This window comes from Abrus precatorius, unplaced genomic scaffold, assembly GCF_003935025.1.
Source record: "Abrus precatorius isolate BTA unplaced genomic scaffold, Abrus_2018 Scaffold5, whole genome shotgun sequence".
In the NCBI taxonomy this organism is placed as follows: domain Eukaryota; kingdom Viridiplantae; phylum Streptophyta; class Magnoliopsida; order Fabales; family Fabaceae; genus Abrus; species Abrus precatorius.
In genome coordinates this window covers 9,108,636-9,128,048 of record NW_020874395.1, presented here as the reverse complement: position 1 = coordinate 9,128,048, position 19,413 = coordinate 9,108,636, and the positions used below count along the sequence as shown (strand labels likewise).

At 29.1% G+C, this 19,413-nt stretch overlaps 1 protein-coding gene across 1 annotated transcript; it reads right to left on the bottom strand.

Annotated features, from left to right (window-relative positions):
- Nucleotides 1-374: 374 nt before the first annotated feature.
- Nucleotides 375-19,082, bottom strand: LOC113866614 (receptor-like protein EIX1). The gene is made up of 3 exons (XM_027501431.1): nucleotides 18,990-19,082; nucleotides 1,063-4,255; nucleotides 375-979 (listed from the first exon to the last, which is right to left on the bottom strand). The coding sequence occupies exons 1-3, from the start codon at nucleotides 19,080-19,082 to the stop codon at nucleotides 375-377; spliced, it is 3,891 nt and encodes a 1,296-aa protein (XP_027357232.1).
- Between the last annotated feature and the right edge of the window lie 331 nt (nucleotides 19,083-19,413).

Below are 19,413 nucleotides of genomic sequence, written 5' to 3'. Positions count from 1 at the left end.
TTGACAGTTAATAATAAGATTAATGGTTTAATTAAAAAAGATATTAATATCTTTTTTAAGATATTAAAAAAATTATAATCATTAATCTAAGAAAGGAATAAAATATCTTCTTAAATTTACTGTACCACAACAAACACCTTCTAAATTATCTCATGCCTAATTCAAAATTATTTTTTGCATTATTTAAAAAATTAATTATGATAAAAGTTAAAAAAATATGACATATTATAATCACAACTAATATCACTCTCTAATTTATTAAACATTTTATTATAAAACTGTATTCTATAAACAATTTACTAATATTCTAGAGTAACAATAAAAATGTATATTACCTACTAACCTTTAGCCATTATTACCAGCAATGCTCTGGATCAACCCTTGTACTTGATAAGTTTAATTGCAACCATGACATAAAGAGAGTCTATTAAATTGTTCAAGAACTTGAAATAAGCATGCCTCCAATAACGCTTGATCAAGATTGAGCCGAAGAACCCCCAAAAGGCTATAACAAATCCAAAGGTCATGCTAATGTAAAATCCACGAGTGAAGAGCGAATCATCTTTCTCTTTCTCTTGAGTTGGTTCTTGCGGTGGTTCCCCTTCAACACACAATTTCTCAAGTGGCGCCCCACAAAGATCAAAATTATCTTCATAACTGGAAGCATTGAAACTTTGTAATTGTGTACCAGTTGGAATTGCTCCACTTAGATTGTTATGCGACAAATCTAACATGCTGAGTCGATCTATTTGAGTAAGACTCCATGGAATTGAACCAACAAATTGGTTTCTTGATAAGTCAAGAAATTCCAGTGATGCAAGCTTTCCAATATTTGAAGGAATTTCTCCTCTCAAATTGTTTCTTGATAAATTCAGTGATATCAATTCAAATAAATCCTCTATTTCTGCTGGAATTTCTCCTGAGAAGTTGTTGCTAGAGAAGAAGTCTTTCGAGCCATTGAAGTGAAACTTTGGAAGCACTTAGGAATTTGTCCAGAGAAATTATTGTGTGAGAGATCCAAAAGTTGAATGCTTTTTAGATAACAAATTTGTAATGGCAAACTTCCAAAGAATTGATTCCTTGCTAAGATTAAAATTTGCAACACTTGCAACGTGCTTCCAATCCAAGTAGGGATAGGTCCTGATAATTCATTTTCTGCCATATCTATCATTACTAACTTCGTGCAACTTCTTAACGAGAAAGGAATTTCCTCTGTTAAGTTATTGTTTCTCAATAGCAGTGCTTGAAGTTGATGAAGTGATCCTATTGAAGTAGGAATCTCTCCTGAAAATTTATTATGACTCAAATCTAGATAGACTAGTGACTTGAAGTGGCTCCAACAATCTGGAATTTGTCCAGATAATTCGTTGTTTGAAAGATCTAGGCTGTATAGATTTTCGGCTACACCACTGGCACATAAAAATGGAAGAGAATTTGAAAATTTATTGTTTGATAGATCAAGAAACGTTGAACGTCGTAGAAATGGTGGTATTGGACCTTCAAATTGATTCGATGCAAGAATAAGAGAATATGGAAGAAACTTTACTGGAAAATCTGGAACTACACCTTTGAGATTGTTGTGTGAAATATTCATTGTCATGCAGTCCTGCGATGCTAATTTAGCCCAAAACCACCGTGGAACAATATCTGATATTCTAGCATCAGAAATGTCAATATTGTAGACGCTATTTTGTGTTTGCAACCATTTGGGAAATGACAGACCTAGCTTGCAAGATCTCAATATGACGTTGAACAACTGAAATGGTGGGACCCAACTGTGGGTAAATGCCAAGGCCAATGAGTTATCAGACAAGTCCAACCAATCTAACTTCGACATATTAGCAAAGTGGGAGTCAGTGATCACACCTTTCATAGAGTTTGAATTCAAAAATAAACTCCTTAGTTCTGTTGGAAATTGAACATCTTTAGGAATGGTCCCATTAAGCTTGTTTTCACTAAGATCCAATTCTTTCAAAGATGGGAGCAGTGGACGGAGGTTGGGCAGAGTGCCGTTGATTTGATTCTTGCTTAGATCTAATACTTGCAATGAGTATCTAGCATATCTTGACAGGTGATGGATTATCGTTGGAAGCTCTTCACTCAAACTATTATTGGACAGGTCCAGTGATTGCAAAGTACCTGCATTTTGAAATGAATTTGGAACTCCACTCTCTTTGTCCAATTGATCGAATGATAATATGCTGCTTTTAGGTATCTTCACACCTAATCGATTCCCTGAGAGCCTAACACTACTGAATTTTGAAAACATTGAGAAGTCAGATATTTTGCCATTGATTTTGTTGCCTTCTAGATTTATATCTCCCAGTGAATATCCAGAACACCCAGAAAAGTGACTAAATATCCCTGTTACTTCTCCGCTCAAACTATTAGAAGAAAGGTCCAACGAATTCAAAGTACATGTGCTCCCAAATGATTCTGGAATTCCACCTTCTAAGTAGTTCGATCGGATCGACAAAGACTCCAACTGAGGGGGCAATTTGCTACAATCAGGTATTCCATTTAAATTATTTTCAGAAAGATCCAATGTTTTCAAGGTTGAAAACATTGAGAGGTCAGGCAACGTGCCATTGATTTTGTTTTCTCTCAGATTCAATATTTGCAGTGAGTATCTAGCACACCCAGATAAACGATGGATTATCATTGGGAGCTCTATATTCAATTTGTTAGAAGACAGGTCCAATGAGCTCAAAACACATGCGTTCCCAAATGATTTTGGAATACCACCTTCCAAAGAGTTCCCTTGGATCGACAAAGACTCCAAATGAGGTGGCAATTTGCTACCATCAGGTATTCCATTTAAATTATTGTTAGAAAGATCCAATGTTTTCAAATATGAGAATACTGAAAGGTCAGTTAAGGAGCCAATGATTTGATTATAGCTCAGATACAACTCTTGTAATGAATATCTAAGACAACCACCAGACAAATTATGAAGAATTGATGGAAGATCATCGGTTAAATTATTTCCTTGCATGTTCAAAGAACGCAAGGTGCATATATTCACGAAGGATTTCAGAAATCCACCCTTGAGTCCGTTACCTGAGAGGTCAAGCCTCTCAAGCGAATTCATCATTATGCCAAAATGAGACGTGGAACCCTCTAAGTGGCTATAACTAAGGTCAAGCTCAATAAGATTTGAACTCATGTTTGACACCCACTGGAATATCATGGATGATGTGAAGCTGTTGTGAGAGAGATCAAGGATGGAAAGGGAAGTGGAAAAATTGAAGTTGGAAGGAGTCACTGAATGGAGAAAATTATCGGAAAGGTCACAAAAAGATAACCTTAATTCTCTTAGTTTCGGTAGCTTAACCGTCTGATTCGATGGGGAAGCCTCCAAGTGGTTACCACTGAGATCAAGCTCAGCAAGGTTAAAAGTAATGTTCGACACCCATGGGAATATGATGGATGGTGTGAAGTTGTTGTAAGAGAGATCCAAGACAGAAAGAGAAGTAGAAACATTGAATTTAGAAGGCCTCATTGAAAGGATAAAGCGATCGGAAAGGCTACAATCAGATAAAGTTAGTTCTCTTAGTTTTGGAAGCTTGCCAATCATTTGCAGCCAATAATGAGAACCGTTGAGATTAGATATAGAGAGCAAGTAAAGATGGGTTAAAGAAGTGAGATTAGACAGCCACTGACCTCCACCGTGATTCCCATCATCCATTTTGAGAGCATTGTCATATTCTCCAAGATAAAGCTTTTGCAAGTTGAACAGGTTCCCAAGCTGAGATGGTATATTTCCTTCTAAAGGATTGTCACTGAGATCAAGATGCTGCAACATGGAGAGATTTCCAAGTTGATAAGGAATTGAACCTTCCAAAGAATTCCCAGCAAGATTTAAGTATTTCAAATGTGAGAGAGACCCAAGTTGACGTGGAATTTTTCCACTAAAAGAAGAATGTGAGAGATCAAGGGATCTCAAGTTGTGAAGAGAAGAGAAAAACTCTGGGATATGACTCTCTTGAAAATTATTCAAACTAAGGTTCAAATACTGTAATTGTTGCAACTCCATCAATGAGTTGTGAATCTCACCGCTGAGTAAATTGTCATCAAGGTCGAGGATGAGAACATGGGCAGTGAGGTTGCTGCAACGAATTCCCTTCCATTGGCAACAATCTGGAGTGGTCCATGGTGAGAGCATGTTGTAGTCATCCACAAGTCTAGACTTGAATTGAAGGAGTGCATCCCTCTCTCTTTGTAAGCATCTAATGGGCTGTTTCGCAGAGACAATCTGCAACACCAAACACACCATTATTATTAATATGCCTTTCATCATTTTGAAACAAACTGAATTCATCGTTGACATCACAATTTAAGTGATCGATCAAATTCACTGAATAGAGAAATAGATTGATTCTGGTAAGGATTTAGCAATGCCAACAGCTATATATATAATGCTCCGTAGCACTGCCAACTCAGCATGCATTATTTTGTACTAGGAACAGAAACTCCCTTATTTTTAATTTAAGTTAAATATACATTTAATTATATTTAGCATTTCTTTATAAATTACGTCTTTTACCTCAAAAAGTTAAGTCCCAGTCTCTACGGAGTGTCTTATTATATTTTTCTCCTCTCATTTATGTTTTAATTTTATCGTTATAACATTTTTAATAATAAAATATTTACATAAAAATTAAAATATAATTTTTTTTAAGTATAAAACTAAATTGTAAAAGTATTAAATATAAACATAAAATATGTATTTAATTAATTATAATTTTATAAAATAAACAACACTGAACTTAATTAAAAAAGAGTTATATTATAACTTAATTTTATTTTCACAACACGTCATTTCTTTATTAATAAAATTTTTTATTGATTTTATTTTTTATAATTTTTTAATACGTAAATATCTCAACTTATATATAATACACTTAATTTTATTTTTTAACTATAATAAAAAGTTTTTGTCATATGTTAATTATTTTTAATATTTTATTAATTATAATTATAAACTTTGTATTGATCTATATATTTATCAAATTAATATTTTTATATTAATAAATATATATAATTTAACTATAAGTAATAATCTTTGAATTAAATATGTAAGTTTTTAATGTCTTAAAAATTTATAACTTTTTTAATATTTTATTTTTATTTTTTAAATTAGTATAAAAAATTATCTTTACTAAAATATATATATTTAATTCTTATAGTTAATATTTATTTACAAATTAATGTTTAGAAGAAATATCTTTTTCATGATTTTGGAACAAAATTTAATTCATTATTGGCTTTATGGGGTTATATATCATCTGGAAGAAGTTCAAGACATAGAAAAGTTTCTGAAATAACTATTATAAAAATCAATAACTTTTAATTACATTACTGATTATAATTGTTAACTCAAAAATTTCTTTGTAAAATCAAAATTTGATTATAAAACCATTTATATAAATTATTGTTAAAATAATAAAAATAATATGAGTATCTCAAATGAGTAAATGAAATGAAAATATATTGAATTACTTCAAGAAAATATGTAAAAAAAATCTTACAAGAAAAAGAAAAATAACATTAACATGTTTCAAGAATTTAAAAAAAAACAATATTATTATATTGATGATAAATAACAATTTTATAAGAAAAACACTCATCATAGTAATATTATTATAAATGAAAATAAAACATAAAAAATTGAAAGATTTTTCAAAAAAAATTTTCTATGTGAACATTTTTTATAATAAATTAACATCTACATCGAGAATTTAAATATTATATACGTCAATAGTCCAATCCTTTATAAAAGCTATTTATAATAACAAACTTGCAAAATGAATCTATTTATCATAAAGGGGTTTGTTCCTAATTTTACTTCACCTTAATTGTTATTTGAACAAGAAAAGTTATGTTTTGATCCATGTGAAAATAGCATTTCTCTTACCTTGTTATAACTCTTAAAGAATATTTTTTATTGAATTAACTACAAGAATAAAAAGTAATTAAATTTTAATTTAAGTCAGAATAACCTACAAAACTCACCACCTTTATCTCAAAGATGAAAAACAATTAATGAAATTGTGCAAACAATTCAAAGATCGAGAAAAATGAAAGATAATAGATAGAGTTAGATTCATATTGGTAAAAATTCTAGTAATGTTAATAATGAAAACACCTGTTTAGTTTTAAAAAAAAATTTCCTATTTCTGTTTTCATTTTCGAAAGATAGTTTTTATTTTCAATTTTTCAAGATTTGTGTTTGATTTGACATTTTATTTACTATTTTCAAAAGCAGAAAATATTTTAAATATGTTTGATTTAATTATTTTCAATAATGAATTTATTTATTTTTATATAAAGTTTAAAATTAAATATTAATATTTTATTAATAAATAATTTTCATAATAAAAATTTTATAATATATATATTTACTATTGCCAATTTTATTGTACTATTTATTTAACAAGTTTAAATATTATTACTATTGTGTCATCAGACTAAAAAATAATAAAATATAATTATAATTTAGACAACGTGGGATGTACAAATTTTTTAATATAAATTTGTTAATCTTATAAATATTTATTAATCTTAATAAAAATAATTTTAAGAAAAATTATAAATTGCATACTCTTCTCAATTTTATCTTATTTAATTATAAGTATTCTAATATTGCATATGTGTACTCTTATGTTTTAAAAATTATTATTAAAATATAAATATATAATTTATTTTAAATAGCAACTACAAATGTAATAATAAAAAAATAAAAAAATGTATAAATATGAATTTTTTAAATTATTTATTAATTTATATAAATAATATATATAAATAGTATAATATAAATATATTAATAGTATTATATATATATATATATATATTTGTTTTAATATACAAAATAAAAAGATAATATATATTATATAAAAAGTAATTAACATATGAGAAGTGGTAAATGAACAGTTAAGTATATAACATTTTAAATCTTATATACGTCACTATTAACACAACAAGATAAAATATTAAAAAGTAACAGTATGCATGACATTGTAACACAATTAAAAGAAATAGGAAATAAAATATAAGTCGGTTCTTATGATATGTCTAATTAAAATTAGATGATATCTGTGATAATGTCACTATTTTTATTCTTTTCACTTTTAAGTGTTTCTATTAAAAAAAAACTTTGAAAACAATTTTTTTTATTTTTAAATTTGGTCTGAATTTTAAAAATATTTAAAAAAAATATTTTCTAAAAATGAACAAAACAAATTTTCTCTTCTATTTTTTATTTTCATTGAAAATAAAATAGAAAATGAATAAACTAAATAGGGCATAAAATATTTTATTATACAAATTATTTACAATTTTTTATTTAATTATATGAATTAGATAAGGTTAAAATAATTTAAAAAAAATATCAAATAAAAAAAATTAAATCTAAAAGATGTAAATGTAATTTATCTAAAAGTTTATTTCAATCAATTAACTCAAAGTATTTTTAGAAATTGGTTGATTATACTAATATTGGTGTTATATGTAAAAATAAATAAATGAATTTATGCATGAATGAGATTTTTTTATATGAGAGGAAAAACACAAAGTTATTAATTTTTAATGATTTTTTAACAATTCAAAATTATTAATTTTTTATGATTTTAAAAAATATTATGAACTTTTTTTATACTTTATAATTTTTAGTTATTTCATCCTTGAATGCGACTGCACCAAAAATTATTATTAGCAATTTTTGAATCTCATATTTTTATATATTTTTAAAAATCTTATATTTTAATATATTTTATTTTTAAATACTTCAAATTAAAAAAATCCTATCAGTGACATATTTTTCTCTAATTAGATGATAAGATCGAAAATAAAAATGGAAGTTTTATATTTTTCCGTGAGTTAATAATAATCATAAAAGACTAAAGTAACACTTTGAGAGTGAAAATAGACTTGAAAAAGTCTCTAAATAGTATCTTATAATTTTACAATTAGAACTATTCGTATTGAAATGTTTTTTGTTATAAGATTTTATCAATTTTATTTTTTAAAATTATTTTTAATTCAGAAAATATGTTTTGTTATGCTTTTTTTTTCTTTATTGTGAACATAACCTTATACCTGTATAATAATATTTTCAAATGCCAAAATATTTATAATTTTATAATTTATTTTATTTTAATATTTTTATCATAGATTGAATTCTTTAAGAAAACCCTGGAGCGTCCAATACTTTAAAGAAAATAACATATTTACATCAACAATGTACTGTAAAATATACTTTAAAAACTTTATAAAAAAACCAAAATTGTAAAGTGGTCTTTAAAAATAGACATTATTGTCTTGTCTCCTATTTGACTACAAGTCAAACACGTTATGAAAATAAACACTCATTAAATAGCATGCACCTTATATGATATTTAGAAAATAAACACTAATATTTTAAACAAATAATATTCAAGTCAAACACGATATGAAAACATTTTTTCTTAAATTATTGCATAAGATTTTTAAAATATTTAAGACATAACAAACGTATTTTTAATATTTTCAGAATATAAAATTCCCACAAAAACATAATTTTAAAGAAGTAAAATATTTTCCTCTGATGTACTTAAATTCTTTTGAAAAATCAATTAGCATGTCAAAATTATACATAAAATAAAAACAATAAATTTATTTCAATAATGCACTATTATCAATTAATAAAAGATTGCAGTTATGTGAGATTGTAATATACTCTCTGTATCATTTGGTTAATTATTTCTTCTATTTTAATAATTTTTTATTATCTTCTTTTCAAGTGAATATAATTTCATCCCTATTTCACATTATTCTAATATTTTAAATGCCAATATATTATTTACTTTTTACATATTTTTTTATTTTAATATTTTTATTATAGCTTTAATTACTTTCAAAATTTTATATTGATTTTTTTATTTTGATTCTAATCTACTTAAGTTTTCAAGTTAAATTTTTCAAAATTTTCTTAAATTTTACTTAAAATTTTTCAGATTTTTTCTTTTAAAATTGTTACATTAAAATTTATATTTTTTATTTTATATATCATCTGCTTTTCTCAAATTTTTCTTAAATTTTGATGTTTTATTTATAAATCTATATTCCATATGTTTTAATAATTAAATTATGTATATTAATTAATATTTCTTATAACTTTAAATGTTTAAATTTTTTTGGCATTAAGAATATCTTTATAATCTACAGAATTATGACTGATTAGTTAATATTTGAAATTTCTCGTAAATGATACGACGCTTGTAAAACTTAGGAGGAACAAATCAAAGAAAGATTTGAGTTTTTAAAGACCGATGATGATTGAAGTTCATATATATAGAAATTTATGCATCGAATACTTTTCTTTTCCATTTCTAATTTAAATTTAGAATTTATTCATAAATTATGAATATCATGCATAGTAAACATTTTAAAATATATAATAAAAGTATTCAATTCTCATATATGAAAAGAAAAAAGTAATACACAGTAAAAAAAATATACACAATAATTTAAAAATATATATGTAGAATGACAAATACATAAATACATTGATGCATATATGTATAAATAAACATTAATTTTTGTCTAAAGTATAGTGACAAAAATACGCATTAATGTTTAGAAATGTATTTTATAGAAGCTCTTTTAATAAATTTTTTAATCATTTCACATTTTTTAGTAATTAAATTCATGAAATCAATTCCTTTTATGCAATATGAAAAAATTCTATGTTAAAAACTTTTCTAAATTTTGCATATTCAAACAAATATTTCTTAAAACTAATTGTATATAAAATAAATTTTAGTCCTAATAAATTTTTAACATAATTTATTTTAGAATGAATATTTCAAGCATAAATACTTCACAAAAGTTAAGAAATTAGTATTTAATGAGTGTCTTTAAATTCATCTTTTCAAAAAATATTATGGGATTAAAAATCTAAAATTTTCATAAAAGTATAATATTCTTTACAGTACAAAAATAAAATTATATTCATCAATGTTCTTAAATATAAAGGTAATTCTTACTATTTCTTCATTTTGTCATTGCTATTCAAATTTTTTATTGATAACTTGTTATTATGATAAAAGATTATTTGAAATTATCATAATTCAAATCTTGTACTCAAGGGATAACATCATATAATACCATTGTATATACAATTAATTTAGTTTACTTCACACATATTTTCATATTATAACTGTTTTATATTATTTTTTTTAATTTTTAAATAAGCATAATTTAGTGAATAGTGTAATAAAATTTATCAATTAATTATAGAGTAAAAGGAATTTTTGGAAAAATGTTAATGTTTCGGATAAATAATATTTAAATCAAACACTATGTAAATGTTTTTTTTTTTAAGTTATTGTATGACATTCTCAAAAATAATTTAACATTTCAAGAAAACATAATTCTTAAAAAAAAACATAATTTTCAAGAAAAAAAATCCATTTTGATTTACTTAAATTCTTTGGAAAAACCATGGAGTGTTGAATACTCTTAACTCTTAAGTATAAAAAATCAATCAGTATCTCAAATTTATATATATAAAAAACACTAAATTTATTTCAATAATGTAACGTAAGAGATACTTTAAAGACTTCATAAAAAACCAAAAATCTAAAGTGGTTTTTGAAAAAAAACAACCTTTTATGTTACATCTAGAAATGTGAGAGTGTAGTATACGCGCATGACTGTAACATTATCATTTGGTTGGATAACAATAATTCAATATATCTAAATAGCTCGACATGTATTTTTAGCCAATCCTATGTATGAAGTCAGTTTAATACTATTGATATATGTTCAAGATGCAAGTATATTTATCATGCTTCTGAATTTAGAAGTATTGACGTGTACATGATCAATTAATAGATGAACTATTACCCAATGTACAGACCTAAGTTTATGACCTTAAATGTTATTCTCAAAGAAAAATATATTTCACTTCTCTTTCTGCACACTTAATTATCATTATAATGGAACAAATAAATGTAATAAATTTGGATCTAGATTCTGTGTAGTTTTAATAAAAACTGTAATCTGCAGTTTAAATTCACCTAAACAAATTTAATAAAAAGTAATTTTTGTTAATGCTTTTAAAATGTCCGACCGTGCAAGTATTTGTTCATGATTCAAGTATGGTATAATAAGAACAATTCTGTTTTTACCATTTTTTATTTTAGAATGTGAAAATATGTCTTAGTATTGCTTTTTTTTTTCTTGTAAACATAACTTCGTCTCTATTTAACATTTATTCTAATATTTTCAAATGCCAAGATATTCATTCAGATATACGGCACAAGTGCTCATACCCATTCACAACACTCGGCATATATGCCCTCATTCTATTACACAATATTTACATATAATTCACATCCATCAACTTCGGGTCAACACACACAATACTCACATATCACGGCACATGACCCACATTATATTTCTCAGCAATTTTCTACCCACTAACTCATCCACAACATAATATTCAGCAAAATAACAACAATTCATGCATAAAAGAGTAGGATAGAGTCCCCCCTTAACTTGGATTGAAAACTCATACTCAGATTTAACCATGAACGTGCTCCCTACACAGATTGCAGCCTAAAACACATGGAAGAACTCCATGAGAACTCAAGAAAACCCAAAAACAGAGAAAAGGAGATGAGAACCAAAATTCTAATCATTAAAACTCACCTCAAAGCGTTTTCTACACGGATTTAACCTTCAATCAAGCAATTGTATTTTTTGAGCTTCTAAATGTAAAAGTATTATTAAATTTAGATTAAGTTAAATGAAAATTTTCAGATTAAATTGTAAGAGTTTTTGTTTTCAATTTTCACTTAACATGACACATTTGCAAATGTTGACACCGTTAAGATAAATTGTTAATTGGACTCAAATGTTCAATATTTGAAATTATTGAATTCATTTTAAAATTTTAGGGATCAATTTCCTCAATGCTTATTATCTCAAAAATATGAAAGTTTATTTTTATGTATATACATTAAACAAATGTAACATTTTATTTGAAGTATGAAGTGAAAAACATATATTAATGTATAGAAAAGTATTTTTATACTAGCTCTTTTAATTGATTTTAGTTAATAACTTTTCTAACCATTCATATATTTTAGTAACTAAATTTATGAAATCAATTTCTTTTATTTAATAAAAGAAAAATAAATGAGTTAAAATATTAAATCTATCCTGAATTTACACATTCAAACAAATATTTCTCAAAATTAAATATATATAAAATTGAATCTAGTTATAATAAATTTTCACATATTTTATTTCAATCAAACTTTAGGAAGAGATTATTTTAAGTATTCTGTGAACTTAAAGTTAGGAATGTTAAATTCTCGTGTTTAGTATGGATAGTTTAAAATTAAGAAATTAACATTTCAAGGGACATTTCAAGATAAGTGAAAATTGTAAAACATCAATTTATTTCTGGAGTGTCCAATACTCTAATATACGAGAATATTGTAAAACATCAATCAGTATCTGAAATTTATTAAAAGAAACAACAATAAATTCATTTCAATGACGTACCGTAAGGGAGAATTTAAAGACTTTAAAAAAAACAAAATTGTAAAGTCGTCTTTGAAAAATATCAATTTAGATAAATATTTATAAAAAGTTAGTATAAAAATAAACAAAATATTTATTATAAGTTGTAATTAATTAATTTTAAAAATTTATAAAAATAAATAATTTTTTAACTTATAAAAAATTTATTTAATTTTATATTAATTTTATTCTTTTCAGAAAATTTCCTTAAAATTTTACACACTACACCATTTTCTTCTCCTATTTTACATGTAGAATTGCTCTTACACGTGCCACAATACATCAATAATCGATGGGAATTCTGATAAAGAAAATTTTGACTATATTAAATCAACTGATAGGAGACTGCAGTTAGTTATGTGAATCCAGCTAATATTGCTTTTGGGTAGCAATTGTGTAACACTCTAAATTTTGGTAATATAAATTAGCGGTATTTACACACGTATGCGGATTGAATGGATGTTAGAATTGCACTTAAGTGCGTAATGACGAAATAGGAGTGGGGTAATTGCATTTGAATGCGTGATGATGGTGTTATGAATGTATATATGTATGTGTGGCTGGATTTGACTGATATTAAGCTGAGAGCCTAATTGCAGAGTGCCCTCGCTGCAGCGAGAGAATCTCGCTGTATCAAGAGGGTTCTGGGAAGAAAATGGTGCAACTGTCGCCTTCTCGTTATAGCGAGAGCCATCTCGCTATGGCGAGAGAGCGACAGAATGGGATGCATTTCTGGATGTAGACTCACTTTAGCGAGAGGGTCTCGTTGTAGCAAGATTCTGTAGAAACCAGAATGCAGTTTCATTTGAGATTTTCGCTGTGGTGACAGAGGGCGTCGTTGTAGTGAGAGTGTCGCGATCTGAGGGTTTTTAAAAGGGGACTTGGGGATTTAAAGGTTATTTCTCAGATTCTCTCCCTAATCCCTTCGATTCTCTTGACCCCAAACCTTTTTAATACCGATTAATTGCCTCCAAAGCCATTCGTGAGCGAGATTGAAGCCCGGATTCATGTGGAGAACGCTTGGAAGTGAGTTTTAATGGTTAGGATTTCGTTTTTCCTCCCCTTTCTCTATTTTGGGGTGATTTCTGGGGTTCTCATGGAACTAACCGTGCGTTTAGGCCAAAATCTGGGTGGAGAACGCTTTCAAGGTTGAATCTGCATGTGGGTCTTCAATCCAAGGTAAGGGGGACTCTACCCTACCCTTTTTATGTGTAATTAACTGCGAAATTGATTGAATATGAAAATGTGGCTGAGTTGGAGAATATAAAATGTGTGGGGAATGGAAATGATTGTAGAATGTGATGAGGGCCATGTGCTGGCACTTGTGAATATTATGTGTGTGGATGAGAGTATGGGTAATTGATGAAATTTCTGTGTATGATGATGTGTGAACAAGTGTGGGCCCGAGTGCTATATGATAGAACCGAATGTAGGCTATGCGCCGTGTAGTGTGACTAAACATAGGCGAGGTGCCGTATAATATGACATGAATGTGGGTAATTTGCTGTGTGTTATGGATAAGGGTAGGCTATATGTCGTGTAATACGAATGAATATGGGCCTTGTGCTGGTATCGTGAAATGAATGTGGGCTGATGAATCCATATTTTTACTAGTATATTACTATAGTTTTAATCCATTTGATAAGGAAAATGTGTTGGAAAAAGCAAAAAAAAATTATAAAAATAGAATGATTGAAGAATTTCTTTAAGTACATAGTTAGTTTAGCATTTATGAATTTTCTGTGTAAAAATTAATAATTGAAGTGTGTTTTTGTAGACAATGCTGAGTAAAGACCATGAGGTTGGTAGATCAGTGGAGAAATAGCAGAAAAATAGCAAGTCTGGACTCAAAGAACATGGCTCATAGAGTTTAAGCTGGGCGTGGTTACTCTAGCCAGCGAAAGTGAGTGATTCATAGCTTAAATGAGAAGTTGAGTATGGGCGTGATCACTTTTATCATTGAAAGTGAACGCTTCAGAGAAGTTCAATCTCAGCAAAGTGGTGCGTTGTCACTCTCGCCAACAAAAGTGAACGTTCCAAAGAAGTTTCAAACTCAGCAGGCCTTGCGTAACCACTTTTATCAGCGAAAGTGAGCGTTCCAGAGAAGGCAGAATTTCAGTATACTCTGTGTGGTCACTCTTGCTGGCAAAATTGAGCGTTCCAGAGAAGGCGAAGTTTCAAAGAATTCTGCGTAACCACTTTTTTCATTGAAATTGGATGTTCCAGAGAGTCCTCAACTTGACAAGTTGTGCGTGACCACTTTTACTCATAAAAGTGATTACGCACAACATCGCGACCTTCTGCGTGGTCACTCTTATCAGCAAGAGTGATAACGCCAAGAATCAGAATTTCTATAAATACATGTTTTGAGCTCAGAATTAGGGGTCTTTCATTCGTTTTCCGTTTTTTCTGTTAGATTCTTGTTGGGAGAGAGTGAGAGAGAAGAGTGGGGTCGAACCTCGAAGCTTCAAGAAGAGAGATTGGATTGGAGCTTGTGGCTATGGCTTTTCTGAGTTTTTCTTCTTCTTCTCCTTCTTTCTCTTTCTTTGCCACGACGTCTGTGTAATTCTTTGTAGTTAGGAGTTTATGGAACTCGAATTGATGTATTGATTTGATTCTTGCTTATGAAATTTGAGTATTTGGATTAATTGAGTTGTTAATTCTGCACTTTACATAATCTTTGAAGGGGAATTCATTTGATTAACCTTAGAGGAACATTTGCCAATGGGAATTGGACTTGATTCTCTAATATGAATTAACAACCAGAATTAGGGGTTTCTTAGGGATAAGTACACTTAATTCTGCAATCCTAATATTCTAAGTCTTAATGCAACATGAAATTGAACTTCACCTAAGAGATTAGGATGGTTTAGTTGCTTATTAGAGTCAATGAGTTAAGGAATTAACCTTTGACTATTAATATGCGAAACTGATTGTTAATTAACCAAGTTCTTGAATGTTTAGAGGCATAATTGTATTAATATTGACATTCTTGTGAAGTAAATTCCTAACTATTCTTCATTCCTATCTCATTTCATCACAACTCTATTTTTCTGCAAGTTCTTTACTTTTAATTGCTCTGGTTTGCTGCTATTACATGTTACAACTCTCCTTCCAAATTTGTATGGCTCAAATGGTTATAATTCTGTGAAGTGGTACTTGAAACCTAAATTTCCTGTGGAGACGATATTCGGATCTTAAATTTTTTCATTACTTTCTACAATTCCTAGTGCACTTGCTAGTGTTTAGAATTGTGAACAACAAGTTTTTGGCGCTGTTGCCGGGAATTGAACCCGGGTCGTCCGCGTGACAGCGGAAATACTCACCACTATACTACAACGACTAGCAATCCCATTCTCTGGAACAAAAGGAATTAGGAGTTAAATGGAATAAATTCGGATCTTTTAATTTCTTGGCCATAAGATTTCAGAAAAAGGAATGGAGGTGGACTAAGCAAACGTAGAAGTCATTAGTAAATTGCCTCCACCAATCAATGTTAAAGGAATTAGGAGTTTTTTAAGACATGCTAGTTTTTATAGGAGGTTTATCAAGGACTTTTCTAAAATTGCAAAACCTCTTAGTAATTTACTTGTAAAAGATGCTGAATTCATATTTGATGATGCTTGTTTCATGCATTTTCTATTTTGAAAGAAAAACTGATTTCTGCACCTATTCTTGCAAAACCATATTGGAATTTTCCTTTTGAACTCATGTGTAATGCAAGTGATAGTGCAGTGAGTGCTGTTTTAGGACAGAAAAAGGATAGAAAATTGCATGTCATTTATTATTCTAGCAAAGTTTTAAATCCTGCACAAGTAAATTACACAACAACAGAAAAAGAACTCCTTGCTATTGTGTTTGCCTTTGATAAATTTAGATCATACTTGATGGGTTCAAAAGTAATTGTATATACTGACCATGCTGCACTTAAATACTTGTTGTCAAAGCAGGATGCCAAGCCAAGATTGCTGAGATGGATTTTCTACTGCAATAATTTGAATTGGAAATTAGAGATAAGAAAGGAAAGGAAAACAGGATAACTGACCACTTGTCCAGACTGCCATTGGAAAGTTTGACCCCTAACTCATTGGAAATTAATGAAGAGTTTCCATATGAAAGGCTTCTTGCAGTAGGAGAGATGCCTTGGTTTGCTGACATTGCAAATTTTAAAGCTACTCAATTCATTCCAAAGAGGTTTACCTGGCAGCAAAAGAAGAAGTTCTTACATAACAGCAAATGCTATGTGTGGAAAGATCGTTATTTGTTCAAAATTGGAGTGGGTAGTTTAATTAGAAGGTGCATTCCACAAAGTGAGCAAGCTGATATACTATGGCATTGTCACAATTCAAAATATGAAGGCCACTATGCAAGTTCAAGGATTGCTGCAAAAGTCTTGAAAGCAGGTTTCTTTTGGCCTACACTCTTCAAGGTGCTAAGAAGTATGTTGAAAGCTGTGATAAATGTCAAAGAACTGGAAACATCTCTAGGAGGCATGAGCTACCATTAACAAATATTCTAGAAGTGGAATTGTTTGATGTATGGGGAATTGACTTCATAGGACCTTTTCTTCCATCATTTTCGCATGAATACATCTTAGTAGCAGTGGATTATGTTTCTAAATGGGTAGAAGTCATTCCCACAAGATCAAATGATGCCAAGGTAGTAATATCCTTTATAAGAAAGAACATTTTTGCAACAAATACCTTGAAGCAGTATTGATGAAGTATGGTGTGAAGCACAAGGTTGTTACTCCATATCACCCACAAACAAGTGGACAAGTGGAAGTGTCAAACAAAGAAATCAAGCAGATTTTGGAAAAAATAGTGAATAGTGCAAGAAAAGACTGGTCTAAGAAACCGGATGACTCTCTATGGGCATACAGAACTGCTTTTAAAACAACAATTGGTATGTCACCATATCAATTAGTCTTTGGAAAGGCCTGTCACCTACCTTTAGAGTTGGAGCATAGAGCTTATTGGACTACAAAGTGGTTGAACTTTGATTTACCAAGTGCTGGAAAGAAGAGAATTCTGTAATTACATGAATTGGAGGAATTCAGACAGCAAACTTATGAGAATGCAAAGTTATACAAAGAAAGAACCAAGAGAATTCATGACAAGTTCATTCTGCAGAAAGAATTTAAACCTAGATAGCAAGCATTGTTATTTAATTCTAGGCTAAAACTGTTTCCAGGAAAACTAAGATCAAGATGGTCTGGACCTTTTGTAATAAAAGAAACATCTCCCTTTGGAGCAATTTTGATTGAGGATCAAAAGACAGGGAGAGAATTTAAGGCCAATGGCCAAAGATTGAAGGTTTATCATGAAGAGGAGTTTACAAGAAATATCTTATGTTTGAAACTGGTTCCTCTTGAGTGAGGAACATTTAACGTCAAGCTAGTGACGTTAAAGAAGCATTTTGTGAGAGGCAACTCACATTTCTAACTCATTTTAAGCTTTTTGGATTGTTTTAGGAGTTTGCATTTCATATTCTACAGTTTTTGCAATTTGTAATTCTGCATATTCATTTTTTATAATTCCCTGCAAGTTTTGCTGCATCTGATTTTCTGAAGTAAATATAATAGTTGAGTAGAGATTTGATGTGGTGAATGTGTATTTGAAGGTTTAAAATTCTGCATAATCAAATTTTACAACTTTCTAAAATTTCTGCAATTTGATTCTGCTACATATCTCTGCTGAAGTGAATTTGGTAATTGATTTGAGATTCAATGTTTAGAATGTGTATCTGTCAATTTAGAAATCTGTATAATCATGTTTTACAATTTTATGTAAGTTCTGCAAATATGTTGCTGTAGCTGTTTTTCTGAATTAAATCTTATAATTGATGAAGAGATTTGAGGATTGAGAGAAGTAAATTGATGATTAGAGTGTGAGAAGTGAGTTAATTGAGGTTTTAGAAGAAATTGACTAATGAAAGGAGTCACTTTGCTGCAGGGAAGAACCTACGCAGAGAATGCATTTTGAGTATCTCTGCTGGAACAATCACTTTTATTGACAAAAGTGATCACGCAGAGGCATCAAGGTAAACACGCTCCTTTAGAACACTCAATCTCACTGATAAGAGTGATTACGCAGAGACAGATGGGAAAACTAACTCTCTGGAACGCTTCCTTTTTCTAGCAAAAGTGGCTACGCACAGGTAAGTAGACTTTCAATCTTTGTGCGTTACTCCTTTTATTCAAAAATGTGGTCACGAGGCTGTGCGTTATCACTTTGCCCAGCAATAGTGATAACGCACCCTACACTCTGAGAAATCAACTCTCTGGAACACTCACTCTGCTCAAAAATAGTGATGACACTGAGTGTCTTAAATGTATAACATTCCTTTTTTCTGCTTAAATTTGTCACGTGTCCACGTGTAACTATAAATATAAACCAAAGTGAACACGCACATACCTTTGCACCCAAAAATTCTTCTTCTCTCTGAACGTTTTGTGCGACTGCAAGCTTCCTGTGTCTCGACCTAGCAGTAACAAGCATTTCCCCCATATTTCCCCATCTTCTTCGTTAGGTACACGACCCTCTTCTCTCTGAAATTGCAGGTTAGGGTTTTCTGTATTTATATTCTAAGAAAAATGAAAAAGGGAGTAATAGAAAATTATTTTAAGGTTATTTGATTCAATAATAGCATGAACAATACGCTGAATGAGTTTCTCTATCATTTAAATTTTTTTTTTACAAGAAGATTCGAATTTGCTTTGCTTTGATTGAATTGTTTTTACTGAAAATGATTGGGTTGAAGAACCATGTTGAGAAATTAGTTGAAAACTGGAAATATTATTCTCTGCTACCCTGTTTCGTTGCAAAAGTGAATGCATTT